Consider the following 18,417-nt stretch of genomic DNA (forward strand, 5'->3'; position numbering starts at 1 on the left):
GGTTGGTTCAGTGGGTTGTGTAGGCTTCCTGGTGGAGGGGACTAGTGCCCGTGTTCTGGTGGATGAGGCTGGATCTTGTCTTTCTGGTGAGCAGGTCCACGTCTGGTGGTGTGTTTTGGGGTGTCTGTAGACTTATTATGATTTTGGGCAGCCTCTCTGCTAATGGGTGGGGTTGTGTTCCTGTCTTGCTAGTTGTTTGGCATAGGATGCCCAGCACTGTAGCTTGCTGGTCGTTGAGTGAAGCTGGGTGCTGGTGTTGAGATGGAGATCTCTGGGAGATTTTCGCCATTTGATATTATGTGCAGCTGGGAGGCCTCTTGTGGACCAGTGTCCTGAAGTTGGCTCTCCCACCTCAGAGGCACAGCACTAACTCCTGGCTGCAGCACCAAGAGCCTTTCATCCACAGGGCTCCTTAATTTGGGATGATTCGTTGTCTATTCATGTATTCCACAGATGCAGGGTACATCAAGTTGATTGTGGAGCTTTAATCCGCTGCTTCTGAGGCTGCTGGGAGAGATTTCCCTTTCTCTTCTTTTTCTCACAGCTTCCAGGGGCTCAGCTTTGGATTTGGCCCTGCCTGTGCGTGTAGGTCGCCGGAGGGCGTGTGTTCTTTGCTCAGACAGGACGGCGTTACAGGAGCCGCTGATTCGGAGGCTCTGGCTCACTCAGGCCGCGGGGAGGGAGGGGCATGGAGGGCGGGGCGGGCCTGCGGCGGCAGAGGCTGGCGTGACGTTGCCAGCGTGAGGCGCGCCGTGCGTTTTCCCGGGGAAGTTGTCCCTGGATCCCGGGACCCTGGCAGTGGCGGGCTGAACAGGCTCCCCGGAAGGGGGTGTGGAGAGTGACCTGTGCTCGCACACAGGCTTCTTGGTGGAGGCAGCAGGGGCCTTAGCGTCTCATGTCTGTCTCTGGGGTCCGCACTTTTAGCCGCGGTTCGCGCCCGTCTCTGGAGCTCTCTCAAGCAGCGTTCCTAATCCCCTCTCCTCGCGCACCAGGAAACAAAGAGGGAAGAAAAAGTCTCTTGCCTCTCCCGGCGCTCCGACCCGAAGCCGGAGCCTCAGCTCCCAGCCCCACCCGCCCCGGCAGGCGAGCAGACAAGCCTCTCGGGCTGGTGAGTGCCGGTCGGCCCCGATCCTCTGCGCTGGAATCTCCCCGCTTTGCCCTCCGCACCCCTGTTGCTGTGCTCTCCTCCGCAGCTCCGAAGTTCCCCCACTCCGCCACCCGCAGTCTCCGCCCGCGAAGCGGCTTCCTAGTGTGTGGACACTTTTCCTCCTTCACAGCTCCCTCCCGCTGGTGCAGGCCCCGTCCCTATCCTTTTGTCTGTGTTTATTTTCTTCTTTTGCCCTAACCAGGTACGTGGGGGGTTCCTTGCCTTTTGGGAGGTCTGAGTTCTTCTGCCAGCGTTCAGTAGGTGCTCCGTAGGAGTTGTTCCACGCGTAGATGTATTTCTGGTGTATCTGTGGGGAGGAAGGTGATCTCCGCGTCTTACTCTTCTGCCATCTTTCCTCTTGTCGAGGAAAGCATTTTGAGATGAGCTTGTTAATGACCGCAGCTCTCTGACTGGGGTTAGTATTTTTATTGAGGCATAAAGTAGGTAGAAGCCAGGCATAGCCGGTTGGGCCTGCTGCTCTGAGGTACTGAAACAGCTGGAACTTGTGGGGCAGGGTATCGAAAAGGAGCACGCTCTTGGGGTAAGGATAGAAGTCTTTGTCAGGGTTCCCGTGTTGAGATGCTGTGAGCCGTCGGTGGAAGATGTTACGAAGAGCAGAAGAGAGATACCAGAGGTCACACAGTTGTTTGAGACTTTGGAGTATCGACCCAATTAGAGAAGGTTTATGCCCACATCCTCGAGTGCTTAGTAATTATTAAACAAATGAGGGACTTTCTTGGCGGTCCAGTGGTTAGGGCTCTGCCCTTCCACTGCAGGGGGCATGGGTTTGATCCCTGGTCGGGGAACTAGGATCCATCATGCCCCATGGCATGACCAAAACCAAAACCAACGAATGACACTAGTGGTGTAGACAATTCAGGGGTTTCCTCTATTAGATTATTATTATTCACACATTTTCCCCCTCAAATCATTTCTAAAAAGTGTATCTTTTATCATTCTATGATATTGATTGCTTTTGCAATTTAATTTTTGAAACTTTCAACCTACCAAAATATCCATTCTTCTGTGCAACTACATGCATGTTAAAAAAAATCTTTGGGGAGTTCCCTAGTTGCCTAGTGGTTAGGATTCCAGGCTTTCACTGCCGTGGCTCGGGTTCAATCCCTGGTCAGGGAACTGAGATCCTGCAAGCTTCGTGGCGCAGCCAAAAAAAACAAAAACGAAAAAAAAACTTTTCTTATATTAGAAGAATGAGTTACATAAAATTACTTGATATTTGTAAATGATTGCTTAATTTGGTATAAGTAGTTTATTAACATTATGTTTAATATTTCTCTTAGATATTGGTTTGTATTAGTGATGTGTTTCTCTTGTTCAGTATTTGAAATATTGCAGTAATTATAGTGCTGGTACTTGGCACTTCTGATTTGATATATGTCATTGTTATAACTTTTTAAGATTTGATTGGTTGAGTCATTTTCAACTATGTTGAAGCACTGACTTCACTTCTTGCATTGAAATACTCTATGCTAATCTATTTGCCCTTTGTTGGCATGCTTGTGACTGTAACCTTTTATTTTCCTCTACATTCTTTCTTATTAGGATCTGGTAATAATGATTGTAGGGCATGTGATTGAATAAAATTCAATAATATATTGAATAATTGTTATATTCAAGGAACTGTTCTAAAGCTTTGGGGATTAAGCTTATACTTTATTTAAGAGAATAATTGTATTTGTAAATGTTTATAATTAAAAGTTGACATGTATACCACAAAAGAAACATAATGCAAATACTATTAACGTTTTGGGGAAGGATGATTAATTCCAGCTGCAGAAGATTTAGGAACTCTTCATAGAGAAGGAAATTTTTCAGGGTTCTTGAAAAAAATAAGTAATGGAGAGGGTGAGCAGGACGTGATGATAGAATGTGAGACAGTGGGCATGACTGAAGGGATAGAAGCAAGGGAGTACAGGATGTGTTTATGGATTGATCCATAATCAGGCATGGCTTCATGGGAGAATACAGAGTAGATGGTGTGATTTATGGTAGAATGCGAGGGTGATTATCATAGGTTGAAACCAAGTTATTGAAGGTTTTGAATATCAAAGCAATGAATTTGGATTTTCCAGTCATGTGGAATTATCAGAAAATTTGTAGCAAGAGAATGGTTTGATCCTATATATGTATTTTCCTTGAGTAGTTTGGAGATATTAGAGTTTGAATGATCATTTTTTAATGAATTCAGATGGATTACTTATTCGTTTTGAGGAGAAAATCATTGTACAATATACAAGTGGCAACATTCTCTTAATTATACATCAGAAAATATGATTCCTTGAATATTGGAATGTCATTACTATGTTAATATCAGCATCATTTGTCACATAATGATTCTGGGGAAAGCAATAGGTTTTGTCAAATATATTTTATTCTAACATAAATTCAATGAAAAAATGGCTATATCCTTGACATTGGTGAAGTTTTCAGAGATTAGTGTTAGAAAAATAACATACCTCTGCTCATATAACAATTAGATAAAGTTAATTTTTTTGAGTTTAGCGGTATTGTGGCACATTTTCTCATATTTGTGTTAAGTAATTCTAGTTTGGGTAATTAAAGTTCTGCTCAATGAGACTTTGCCTCAATAGCAACTATGTCAGTTATCTGAATTACACTGTCGTCAGTGCAATATGCCATTACCATAACATTTATGGTAAATGTTTTATGAGTAACATTTAAGAAAAAATTAATAAAGAAAATGTATAATATTAAGTAGAAAAGGAAGTAGTAATAATAGCAGCTACCATTTTGCTTTAAAAGTACCAGGTATTGTTCATAGTGCTTTATTTATATTATTTTATGTGTTGGTTGTGTAGCAGATGAGAGGCAGATAACTTGTGGGTGATTATCTATAGGTGACAGAGTTGGGATACAAACTCAAGTCTAATTGGTTTTGAATTTACGGCTTTTAACTATATTGTACTGTTTTTTTAAATTTTTTAAAGCTTTTTGTCCAGTTTTATTGAAATACAATAGATACATAACATTTCTTAGTTTAAAGTCTACAACATAATGATTTGATATGTGTATATATTGCAAAATGATTTATCACAATAAGGCTAATTAACAAATCCATCACCTCACAAAGTTATAATTTTTTGTGTGTGTTAAGAACTTTTAAAATATACTTTCCTAGGAACTTTCAAATATAGTATTGTTAACTATAACCAACATGCTGTGCGTTATATACCCAGCATTTATTCATCTTATAGCTAGAAGTGTGTACTTTTTGACCACCTTCACCCATTTTTCCCACCCCCTCCCCCCTTGTCTCTGGCAATCACCAGTTTGTTCTCTGTTATCTAGAGCTCGATTTTTAGATTCCACAGATAAGTGATGTTTGTCCTTCTCTGACTTATTTCACTTGGCATAATGCCCTCAAGGTCCATCCATGTTGTTTCAAATGTCAAGATGTCCTTTTTTTATAGCTGAATACTTAATACCATCTTTTCTTTATTCATTCATCCATCAATGGATACTTAGTTTGCTTCCATGTCTTGGCTATTGTAAATAACTTTTCAGTGAACATGGGGGTGCATATATCTTTTTGAGTTAGTGTTTTTGTTTTCTTCAGATAAATATCCAGAAGTGGAATTGCTGGATCATGTGGAAGTTTTGTTTTTAATTTTTTGAGGAACCTCCATACTTGTTTCCATAGTGGATGTAATAACTCACTCATCAACTCTGGTTTTTTTTGTTTGTTTGTTTGTTTGTTTTTTGCGTACGCGGGCCTCTCACTGTTTTGGCCTCTCCCGTCACGGAGCACAGGCTCTGGCCACGCAGGCTCAGCGGCCATGGCTCACGGGCCCAGCCGCTCCGCGGCATGTGGGATCTTCCCGGACCGGGTCACGAACCTGTGTCCCCAGCATCGGCAGGTGGACTCTCAGCCACTGCGCCCAGGGAAGCCCTCACTCATCAACTTTTAATTGAGATTTCGGGCTTCCCTGGTGGCGCAGGGAAGGGCGTACCGCAAAAAAAAAAAAAAGATCCTTCACTTAATTGAGCTTTCAAAGAAAACAAAGATGGCTATGCCAGTCTTTACCCATGATGGGCTGTTTAACAGGGAGAATAAGTAAAATGTCAGAAGCTTAGCAATATATAACAATAGGTTAGAGTCAATTTGAAATTTGTAAGCTGCTCTTGAAGCTCCTCTGGAAATTCTAGGTGGTATAGCATGGTGAACTGTGAAAATTGTCTAATTGTAGGCATCAGTTAAATATGGTTACCTCCAGCATGAATTCTGGTTACAAGCAGAGACTTTGGTGTATCTAAATCTTTGAAAAGAATTTCAGATTTAAATTCTTCAAAATTGTAGATATAACAGTGTGTGTGGTCTAAAAACAATTTTCATCTACTTTTTTGTAAAGTCTGTTTTACTATATGTTATTTACCTGCATTCTTCTCCAAAGGGTTGGATGCTTATATCTCTCTGTGACAGCTCATCAGAATTAGGAAGTCGTGTTATTTGATGCCCTCTCACTTCTACATGTTAACAGACAATTTGAGGATTATATAACATATTTAACATTTTTACATGCTTCCTTTTTAGAGAAATTCTGAAATACATTTATTTATACTTTTAATTTCTATTTCCTAGACTTTTTTTTTTTTTTTTTTTGGTGGTACGTGGACCTCTCACTAATGCGGCCTCTCCCGTAGCGGAGCACAGGCTCCGGCCGCGCAGGCTCAGCGGCCATGGCTCACGGGCCCAGCCGCTCCGCGGCATGTGGGATCTTCCCGGACCAGAACACGAACCCGTGTCCCCTGCATCGTCAGGCGGACTGTCAACCACTGTGCCACCAGGGAAGCCCTCCTAGACATTTTGATACTAATACTAATATTTTTTGTATAAATTTGTCAGAAATGCCCATATTTTATTTTAAAAAATTACCAATAAGCAGTCTGTAATTAGGAAGCAAAATCTCCTCTGGGAAGCGGTGCTAAAATAAACAAAACAAAACAAAACAAAAAAACCAAAAACTGTAGCATGAGAATAATCTGATCGTTGGATACATGCTTCATGAGTAAAATGTTTTATAAGATACTTGGGGATAGTGTTAGGATAGACCTACCTTATATCGACTTATGCTTCATAATGAACAATATTTCTGGTGAAGCCGTTAGATATTTCCCGCTGGCCCTAGCTACAACAAAACAATTGGAAAAGCAACAGTTATGGATGATAATAAAGATATCTGAAGTATGCACACCCAGTTCAAACCTTTTTGTGTAATCTTAATTCTTCTACTCAGGATCTCATCTGTAGTTTGCTATATAAATTTCTCTACAGAACTTCCTTTTTTCTTTTTACTTTTTTGACTTTTAAAAATTAAGATATTGATATGTAACATTATATTAGTTTCAGGTGTACAACATGATGATTGGATATTTGAATATATTGCAACATGATCACAATAAGTCTAGTTAACATTCATCACCATACATAGTTACAAATTTTTTTCTTGTAATGAGACCTTTTAAAATCTGTTCTTTTAGCAACTTTCAAATATATCATACAGTATTGTTAACTATAATCGCCATGCTGTGTATTACATTCCCATGATTTACTCATTTTATAACTGGAAGTTTGTACCTTTTGACCCCCTTCATCCATTTTGCCACCCCCCTCCTCCTTGTCTCTGGCAACCACCTATCTGTTCTCTGTATCTACGAGTTCGTTGTTTTATTATTATTGTTTTTAGGTTCCACACACAAATGGGATCATATGATATTTGTCTTTTTCTGTCTGACTTATTTCACTTTGCATAATGCCCTTAAGGTCCATGCATGTTGTTGTAAATGGCAAGATATCATTCTTTTTTTTATGGCTGAATAACATTTCAATGTGCATATATACCACTTTTTCTTTGTTCATTCATTTATCCGTGGACATCCTTGCCATTCTCTGCATTTCTATACATCCTCACCAACATTTGACATCTCTTGTTTTTCTGATAATACCCATTCTAACAGGAGTGGGGTGATACTTCATTGTGGTTTTGATTCGCATTTCTCTGATGGTTAGTGATGTTGAGCACCTTTTCATGTACTTTTGGGCCATCTGTGTCTTATGTCTTTTTCAGAAAAATGAGCACATCTTCTGCACATTTCTTAAATGAATTGTTTCTTTGCTGTTGAGTTGTATGAGTTCTTTTTATATTTTATATATTAACCCCTTATCAGATACATGATTTGCAAATATTCTCTCCAGTTGGTAGGTTTCCTTTTCATTTTGTTGATGGTTTCCTTTGTTGCTGTGCAGAAGCTTTGTAGTTTGATATAGTCCCACTTGTTAATTTTTGCTTTTGTTGCCTTTGCTTTTGATGTCAAATTTAAAAATAAATTCCTTAGTTTAAGGTAGCTCTACTAAGCTAGAACATATGTTGCTCTTTTTCCAGTTGTTATTCCCATCATTTACACATTGTTTTTCTTAGTAAAATATCATCAACATAAGGAGGCATCACTTCTCTACTTGATTGTACTACAATTTGCTTTTGGGTTATCCAGCTCCTGTAGTCTTTCATTATTTGGTCAGCTTCCCCTGTGTCTCAATGTTCTGTATACTCTTCCCCCAAATTCCCTCAGCTAAATAATTTTATTTCTATAAATTAACTCATTTGTTTTACTCCTCTAAAATAATTAATTGTGCTTTTGATCACTGGCTCACAAAATAAGTCAAAATTCTAATGTATTTGTGAAATTTTACTTTTAAAAGATTGAGTTAGAAACAAATGTTGGGATTGACATATACACACTACTATATATAAAATAGAGAACTAATAAGGACCTACAGTAGTATAGCTCAGGGAACTACTCTCATTATTCTGTAGTAAGTCCCACATACGAATGAGTTCTGTTCTGAGAGCTCTTTTGTAAATCTGATTTGTTCATAAGTCCAACAAAGTTAGCCTAGTTACCCAGCTTACACAGTCGGTTATATAGTACTGTACTGGAATAGGTTTATAATACTTTTCACACAAATAATATATAAAAAAACAAACACAAAAAATAAAGAAAACATTTTTAATCTTACAGTACAGTACCTTGAAAAGTATAGTAGTACAGTACAACAGCAGACATACAGGGGCTGGCATCGAGTGAACAGGCAGGAAGAGTTACTGACTGGGGGAGGGAGATGGTAGAGCTGAAGGATCGTCAACAATAGGAGATGTTTGCTTCCGGATATCCTGGGCTTGAAATAAAGATACTGTACTACTGCACTCCATATGGTACTGCACAGTAAAGTACACAAAAGCACAACCACTTGTAGAGGATGCACCCACGTGACAGTGTACGCCAGACACGTGAATTAACTTACGTGATTGGATATGCGAACACAGTTCACATCTTTGAAAGCTCACAACTTGAAGGTTCATATGTAGGGGACTTACTGCAATGACCTATATGGGAAAAGAATCTACAAAAGAGTGGATGTAGGTATATATATAACGGATTCACTTTGCTATACAGCATAAACTAACACAATTTTTTTTTTTTTGCCGTAAGCGGGCCTCTCACTATTGTGGCCTCTCCTGTTGTGGAGCACAGGCTCCGGACGCGCAGGCTCAGCGGCCATGGCTCACGGGCCCAGCCGCTCTGCGGCATGTGAGATCTTCCCGGGCACGAACCCGTGTCCCCTGCATGGGCAGGCGGACTCTCAACCACTGCGCCACCAGGGAAGCCCTAACACAACATTTTAAATTAAGTATACTCCAGTAAAAATTTTAAAAAATTAGGATCCAAAAAAACCCAAATTTTAAACATTTTGAGCATTTATGATTTTACTGAAATACATATTAAAATAGTTGTTTTACAGTACTAAGGCAACCAGTGAAGAAGGCAGTCAGCTGGATTTTATATTGCAGTATTATTACCTAATATAGTTAACTCATAATTTCATTAAAATATTTTTAAAAATAATTTTTTGTTTCAATTTCCTATTGTAATTGTCATCTATTCTTTAGGGTTTTAACATGGCCATCATGATTTTTTTGTGGAGTAGCATTGATATTCACTATCTTGATAAACTTTTTATAGTAAAGACATATTTTTGTGAATAAACAGTTTTTTTAGTCTCAAATGATAACCATTATAGCCATTTCTATATTAGTAATTCATGTGCCAGCCACTACTTATTTCTATAAATACTTTTGAAACTGTTAACAAGCAAAATTAAATTTATGCTTTGAATTATTAAAGTAAAATCCTATTTACATTTAGTATCATCTGGCTTTATAATATTCTAATAAAATTATTTTATTAATAATCAAAAACTTAATAAAGATCAGCTTGTGCTTTGTGACCACCTAGAGGGGTGGAATAGGGAGGAAGGGTGGGAGGGTGATGCAAGAGGGAGGAGATATGGGGATATATGTATATGTATAGCTGATTCACTTTGTTATATAGCAGAAACTAACACACCATTGTAAAGAAATTATACTCCAATAAAGATGTTATAAAAAATAAATAAAATAAGATAAAAACGTTCCACACACACACAAAAACACTTAATAAAATGAGAATATGAAGATCTGAGCATGTTTATTAGCATAATAAAATTTAACTCATAGAACTGAAATGAGAATAACAAAATAATGTAATACCACTGACTAGCGCCTGACACTTGGAAGGGTCACAACAAATTGTTTATTATGTTTCTCTTCTTTAAATGTTTAAAATGTTTCTCTTCTTTAAAACTTGAGAGTTTTATTATGTTGCATTTAAAGAGTGTTTAATTTAGTTTTGTTTTTTCAGAGCACCTTCAAGTTTAAATCTGAGAGTGATATTCATTTGGCAGAACATCATAAACAGGTTCTGTATGATGGGAAACTTGCAAGTAGTATCGCATTTACATATAACGCTAAGGCCACGGATGCTCAGTTGTGCCTGGAATCATCACCAAAGGAAAATGCATCGATTTTTGTGCATTCCCCACATGCTCTAATGCTCCAGGTGGGTGAATAGTAGCTTAATCTTCATGTTCTCATCAGCACTGTGTCTTTATTTTACATATTAAACATTGCTCATCTAGAAATCTCCAGTTGCTCTTTGTTTTTCTTTTTTGGTTTTCTAGTTCTTTGAATGATGTTTTTGCCTTCTGCTTTTTTTTGGCAATATATTTTACCTTGGACATGTCTCCTTAGTAGAAAATCTTTTTTTTCTGTTATATGTTCTATATCCTTTGAAATAAAATCAGTGAATTAGCTAAATAGATAATTGCAGATATTAAAAAATACTTTGTTTTAATAATGTATAACTCCCTAACATAAAAATTGCCTGTGTGTCTTTGCATCCATGAGTCTCTTATTCTAAAATATGTTTTGATTTAGAACTTCATATTTTCTTTGTAAAAATCTCTCAACTTAAGATTTCAAATTTAAGTGATTAGCAAAGATATTTCAAACTTTTATTTTACATGTGTATCAAAATTATATAATTTTGATTTTTAAATTTTAAAAATAGATTTAAAAATATCTATTTTATTTAATTTTCTTATGAAGCTGGAAGAAGCAAATAGTGATAACATTATGCTTCAGAAAATGTAATAAACATTTTTGTTTTTGAACATAGGATGTAAAAGCTATAGTTACACATTCAATTCATAGTGCAATTCATTCTATTGGAGGGATTCAAGTGCTTTTCCCACTTTTTGCACAACTGGACAACCGGCAACTCAATGACAGTCAAGTGGAAACAACTGTCTGGTAAGTTTTCTTTGAATATATAAGTTATGCCATTTTTTCCTCATTTAGATTATGCATGGTGCACTTGGTGTTGTGTAAATGTATTATAATACTGGTTTTTATCCTTGAGGTGCTAATAAAAGTTTCTTTAGGATTAAGGCAGATATATATTTGCACAATGTAAAAAAACCTGACACTTAGATTTTTATAACCACAAAGGAGTGACTTCCTTGATAATAAATGAAAAATTCTTACTAGGTGTAGCATAGTGATTATAATATGAAGTTGAGGAAAAGTGTTAGTCCTGACCTTACCCTTTGCAAATGCCCATTGTTTGGATTGTCCGTGAAATCTTGTCAGATTAAATAAAATTACTAGGGTAAAGTTTATTCTCAAGAATAGTATTTAATAACACACATAATTTATATCTTAAATATTGGTATTATTCTATAATGTTAGTGTCATAAGACTAGCACAGTATTAAGGGATATTAGCTTTTTTTATATATAGATCATGTTTGAGAACCTAAATCTAACCAGTAGCATACCCATGTTTTATGTATTCAGAATCTTCTAATTAGATTGATTTCATGTGCAAATTTTATAGCTTCTCTTTTTTTAAATTAAAAAATACCTCATGGGGAGGGAGGGAGATGCAAGAGGGAAGAGATATGGGAACATATGTATATGTATAACTGATTCACTTTGTTATAAAGCAGAAACTAACACACCATTGTAAAGCAATTATACTACAATAAAGATGTTAAAAAAATACCTCATGTATCAAACTCTGATTTAATCTTATATCTTAGAATCATATATGTCATAAGTTAAATCTGAATTTTAATAACTATTTGTGTACGTTGCTAAGTTTGGAGAATTTAAAGGGAAAGTTATATAGGTAAACATTAGTTTACTAAATAGTAATATAGGAATGCTTCATTAGTATGTACACATATACATGAGATTCTTTATCGATCATCCAATTTTGAATTTGTAGAAAAACTAGTGAATGAAACTAAGATGGGAAAAATTTAAAGTCCATTGAAATGTAACCTATGATTTTCTCCTATTAATTATTTAAATTAATTATTAACAAAATTCTGTCTTAGTGTTGCTAATAATATTATCCCTGCATTGGGACCGTCTTTATGTAAAGTATAAATCTAAGTATAAATGGGACCTGTACCTTTACAATAGTCAGCTGCCATCCGTGGGTCATGCTTCTTTTATATCAAGGTAATGTAGAGGTTGGAGTTTTGAAGTGAAAAGGAATCCTGAGGCCATGTCCTGCTGAGATATTACTGTTATAAGGTCTTAAATACTTCTGTTGGGAGGCAGATCAGCTTAGTGGAAAAGTGAAACATTTAAATTCCAGGCCTAATTTAAATTCAAAATGTTTTGCTCTTTGTCATCTAAGTGAACTAGTACACATTATGATCAGTAATTTTAAACCTAGTAAGTGCTGTGAAAAGAAGTTAGAGATGAAGTAGCAATTAGAAAACTCCATGTGTAATTTAAATATTTCATATGAATTAAGTCCATAATTATTTTAACCTGAAGTATAATGTTTTGCTTTGTATAGAAAAATTAGAAAGATTATGCAGTTTGAGATGCTATAACTAAAATGATTATAATAATTTATAACATCATGAGTAGTTATTATAAAATCTTAGTGATAAAACCATGTTTAACACGTTACCTGGTCCATTCATCCAAGGCACATGGTTATTTTTCATTGCCTGTCTTTAAAACTCATTTTAGTGTTTATATTATATTTTGATATTTAAATTGTATTTATTTCATCATGGAGATAAAAGGCAGTGGAAGGGATCAGCTTTCTGATTTTGATTTGTTTTTAGTTCTTTTATATCATTCATGTTAATTTTTCCATGTAATAACTAACTTTTTCAGTGATATATGTGTTCTTAGTTTATGGCCAATAGAAAACATATAATAAGAAATGTACCACTTTCCTTTTCAGTAATAATACATACCCAATTTCAGCCCTACCCTGTGATTCACTTATGTACTTCTTTGAATTCTTATCTAATACTTTTTCATTAATTGCTTCAAAGCCCTTGATGTCTGAGGTTGGCTCTTTAGTGGACAATTGTGTGTATCAGTAATTCAGTTTCTTGTTATATTTAGTTTTGAGGGGCACCATTTTGGTGGTGATACTGTCTCAGTTTTTAAAATGTTAAAGGCAGATTTTTAAATGGGACGTCCCCCTCTACTTGAAGAACATAAATTCTTAGCTTTAGGACAATGGTTGATAGAATTTCTTATTTTCTGGCTATATCTTAAATTCATATATATGAATGAGAACTTAAAATGGGATATGTTATCTTATTTTCAGTTAGTTTTAAACTCTTCTAGATGAATGAGAATATTTGAACTTTAAAAATCTTGGACAAAATTTTATGTACCTTTTCTGGAAAATCTTTTTGTATAATAAATACATGCCCCAAATTGCAATGTTATCTAATTCTTGATTATTTTTTGGAGAAATTGAGCTAAACTCTAAAATAAGTTAATTCTTTGCCTTTGTGTTTCAAGCTAAAGTGTCTTGGTTTCCATGCACTTTCCTCCACTCAGTAGTCCCTGTTTATGAAACTTTTTATTGTTTATATAAGCCTCACCTCTGTTGGCACTACTTTATTATTGTTCTAATCATTGATGAGTTTTACTGTATAGAGGGGGTGTAATATTAAAAGAATTTATTGAAGGAATAATCTTATTTTCTGGAGCCTTGAAAAATAGGCTTTATTCGTGCAGGAGAAATTTTGTGGCTTTTTTGTTTTATCATGAAAGCTACATGTTATAGTTGTTATATGTGTGGACTTTCAAGTCAGACACACTTGGCTTCAAATCCCTCGTTTACTATTTATTATTTACACAACTTTGAGTGTTATTAACTATTTTGTGTTTCAGTTTCTATCATTATAATAGAATAATATAGAATATTATATATATAGACTAATAATAGCTCACTGGATTTTTTAAATTAAATGCAATAAAATATGTAGATTGACATACATGCTGGTTTTGTTATTATGATGACAATGGGTTAGGTAATCTAGATTATCTCTAATACTACAGTTTTATATTTTAAAATATATATCATCAATCATAGAGACTGATTGTTATAATAGGAGCCGTGTTACTTTATATTTGAAATTTTCTACCAATAATGTTATTTATAATGGAGAATTACTTATTTAAGTGATGAAGTAGGACTTATAATTTGAATTTCAGTTGTAATGATGAAAACTAATTGTGAACCATCTATCTATTTTCTAGATATAGTGGTTTAAAATTGAGAAATGTGTTAACTCAAGTTTTGAAGTCAGTACCAAGTTAAAAAAAAAGCTTTCAAGGGTTTCAGATGATTTTTCTTTAGCTGGTTTTTGGATTTTATAGCTACCCCGTTAGTATTTAAATCTCCAGGAATAACACTTTTTATTGCTTTTTCTTTTAACATGTAGTTTAGCCTTTGTGAAACAAACGAACAAAAAATGAACCACAAAAGGAATAAATGTTATTGAATTGAGTTAAATAGCTTGTGGCAACACATACAGTATTTTTAATGTAATTTTGTTTTGAGTAAGTAAATCATGCCAATATGTAGTTGTTATAGTGATTTCAGACTATTCATAATGATTCTCAAGCACCATGATCATCTTGAGTAATTCTGCCAAGTGATGAAAGCTGTTTGGAAGTTTTGTCATTCCTCAGGGATTAATACTATTTTATATTGGACTGGTCGATTGATCCCATTCTGTCCAGCGATCATTGAGAGCAATAATTAAACAAATTACCTTTCACTAGACATTTAGTAAATATTTATTTAATGTATAAATAACAAATGCTTAATAAATGATTTCAAGAAGTATAACTCCAATCTTGAAATAATCATAGCTTTTACATTTTATGTTTAGGAATGACTCATTGAATTAGAAATTTCATTTTCCTTTGATTTGGATGATAATATACATTGACTGTAAATGTCCTGTCTTTCTCTGACTTGGCCCCAAAACCCCTTTTGTTTGAGTGTGTGTTTCTAAATTCTATAGATCATAGAAAGCAAAACAAATCTTCCTCATTTGTTTGACTTAGGAAGAATGTACTATGAAAAAATACGTTTTCTGGCACAAGGTATAAATAGGTTTTTATATATCAAAAGATTAAAAATACACTAAGAGAGTAGTTCTCAAGCCTTCTTTTGGTGTCAGACTAAGGCTCAACCTAGTGTCCTATTATGTACTCTCTGTTCTTAGGTGATGGGGCTATCTGAGCGTATGTAATAGTAGCACAAGGCATTTACTGAGTACTTACTGTGTGCCAGTAGCTGTTTGTAATTGTATTACCTCATTTTATCCTGTTCTGCTGATGAGAGAGATAAAAATTGAGTACCTTGTTGAAGGTCACAGAGATTTAAGTGGTAGATTAGGACCAGAGTTCTAATTCTGAGAGCCTGATTCCAGAGCTCTCACTCTGAACTACCATGATTAACTCTGAGAATCACCTTTGCAAGCTATGGAATGATTTTAATACTGTAATGCTAACTTTATCTGTTAGTAGTATGAATTAAAATAGGATAGCATATATAAACTGTGTATCACAGCGAGTGTCTGGTACGTAGTAGGCACTTAATGAGTTTTCTTTATTTCCTCAGTAAATGTTAGTTTGTCCATTGATGTGATGCAATTTTGTATTATTAAAATGTGTTTTAACTCTGTTAATTTAACTCTGTTAATGCTGTTTTAACTCTGATAAATTAAAAATCAACCACAAGTGATCATTTAAATTAATTCTTGTAACTGCATAAATATTTTTCTCAGGAAAGTGTTCTTTTTGTTTCTAGTTATAATACAGGTTGTTTGATAGACTGCTTGATGGAATGTAAGCTATAAAAAATTTAGAAAATCCCATAAAGCATTTATGTCAATGATCCTATAATTAAGAATCCTCTTGTAATGTGAATATTATGACTCATTAATTAGTTTGTTTTGTGGGCTTAAATCCAGATTTTTTCCTAAAAGCTAGCTTGCTAGCCAAAGTTATTCCAGTAATTATCTTGAATTTTATAGCCACTTTAATAATTAAATTTTCATTATAAAGTCCTGATTAGCACCACTGTCATTTGTAAACCAACACAATTACCTGGAAATTCCAGCATTTCAGTGTCTAACAACCCAAATTTTCCCTTACACTTCAAAGTGACATAAAAATCCTTTGTCTGTGTTTTCTGATTTTTAGTTCAGGGAAGTGACTATTATACAGCTAATGTCAAAAATTTCTACATATTTTCACCGAACTGACATAAAAAATGAAATGTGACTGCTTTTTGTAGGCTAAAGAAGTGAAATTAGTACTTGTTTGTAATGATTGTCTCCCTTGTGGAGGTTGTTGTTTGTATATGTAGAATATAATTATTATTAGTTTGGTTTCTAGAAGTATTTAAACATTTAAAAATATATATCTATAGAATTATGTTCTCTTTATTTTCTTTATGTTTTTCAGGAAAATGTACATCTTTCACTTCTTTATATGCATATTTGCTATTTTGCCTTTTTTTTTAAGTTTACAAAATTAGTAATGAAAGTATTCTTTGAAGTGAAACAGACACAGAAAGTATATTTGACATATGTATACCACTACTTCTATTAAAGGAGGAAAACCAAATAATTTTTTTAGTGAGATTTAACTAGAGTAAAATGGAATGTATATTGAATTCACTGTGCAAATAAATCCATAAATAAAAATTAAAATACAGTATTCTGCCTGAAACATAGGGAAATTATAGTGTAGTGTTCAAATAGCTTTCTCTTCTTTGTCAGCCATGTTCTTTTTACTCCATGGATCCTTTACAGAAGATATCTGATAATAAAGTTTATGGTACATCTAACAATTTAATGAGTTTGTCAACTGTCAACAAGAAAGGACATTTTGTTTCTTGTAGACTTATGACTTCTGATTCACTGACTTTCCAAATAAGCTATTTTTTATAGTCCATTTTAAAGTGTTTTTCATAATAAGTGATTGCTTTTCTACAATAATTCCTCCATAAAAAGTTTCCTTTAAATTTAGTGAAATCTGTTTTTAATGCTGTATTAGTTTGTGCTGTTTCAATTTTCAACACATAATTTTGCTCTGTGCATTTTCCCTGACCAGAACAAACAAACAAGGCATTGTTTTGGCAGAAGGGTAACTACAAATTATTAGTTGCAGGAATTTGGGCAACCATGGACACATCTTTACTGAATTTGTTGCCTTAATTTTCCTCTAGTTTGCATATCAGCATTCTCTGTCCTTAAATATTTTAATGATATTTTGTAACTGAAGGTGTTGTTATTTTATGCATGGAATAGCATTTATTTCTTTAACTCTTCTATATCTTTACGTTTCTTTTGAAAATAATAAGGTAAATTGCTTCATTTATTTTGTTTTTATGATATTCATGCAGTCTAAATCTAAAATAAGTATTATTTGCATTTATGAGGAACATTGCCATATGTGCGAATATTCAGAGTTCATCCTCAAAAGCTCAGAATATTTCTGATGGGAATTGGGTATAAATCCCCCAAGTGTTTATGCTCTCTTCCCTTTCTCTCCCCTGAATGTGATGACCGTTACGTGCAGTGAGTGGAATCTTCAGTAAAAGAATTAATAAGGCATCATCAGGAAATTCTAGTTAATTTAGTATGGTAATTTTTTGAAAGTTTTTTTTTTTTTTTTTATGTGGACCATTTAAAAAGTCTTTATTGAATTTGCTACAATATTGCTTCTGTTTTATGTTTTGGTTTTTTGGCCACGAGGCATATGGGATCTTAGCTCCCCAACCAGGGATCGAACCCACACCCCTGCATTGGAAGGCGAAGTCTTAACTACTGGACTGGGAGGGAAGTCCCTAGTATTATAATTTTATTGGCCTTTATTTTATTTTGTTTCTGGGTTTATGGTCTTACTACCTAGATGGACAACACCCAGAGCTTTTTCTGTTGTAGCCTTCTATTTAGGCTCATACACCCAAGCTCAAACTCAACCTTCTCCAAATAAAAACTCATAACTTTTTCTTCTGCACATTTTATATCACATTTGACATTATTTTTAAAGTTTTAAATTAATTTTTATTTTTGTTGAAGACTTTATTTTTTAGAGCAGTTTTAGGTTTGCAATAAAATGGAAAGGAGTAAATAGATTTTTCATATACTCCCCCTCTTCACACATACATATCCTCCCCTATTATCAACATCACTCACCAGAATCGTATATTTTTTTAACAAGGATGAACATAAATCAATAGATCATAATCACTTAAAGTCCATAGTTAAGAGTTCACTCTTGGTATCATACTTTTTATAAGTTTGGACAAAAGTATAATGCCATGTATCCATCTATTTATAATATCATAAAAAATATGTTCACATTCCTAAATATATTTTGTGTTCTACCCTTTCACACTGCCCCCAGGCAACCACTGATCTTTTTACTGTCTCCATAATTTTGCCTTTTCAAGAATGTCATATAGCTGAAATCATACAGAATGCAGCTGTTGCAG

General features: G+C 34.8%; 1 protein-coding gene across 4 annotated transcripts in view; it reads left to right on the forward strand.

The window, feature by feature from the left end:
* Positions 1-18,417, forward strand: part of NBEA (neurobeachin) — a 627,505-nt gene that overhangs the window by 103,847 nt on the left and 505,241 nt on the right. For all 4 annotated transcript variants that reach the window (XM_030882520.2, XM_060287860.1, XM_060287861.1 and 1 more), the window contains exons 9-10: positions 9,926-10,123; positions 10,742-10,875. In XM_030882520.2, coding sequence (XP_030738380.2) covers positions 9,926-10,123; positions 10,742-10,875 — 332 coding nt within the window. The remainder of the gene's footprint in view (positions 1-9,925; positions 10,124-10,741; positions 10,876-18,417) is intronic.

This window comes from Globicephala melas, chromosome 18, assembly GCF_963455315.2.
Source record: "Globicephala melas chromosome 18, mGloMel1.2, whole genome shotgun sequence".
Taxonomy (NCBI): Eukaryota; Metazoa; Chordata; class Mammalia; order Artiodactyla; family Delphinidae; genus Globicephala; species Globicephala melas.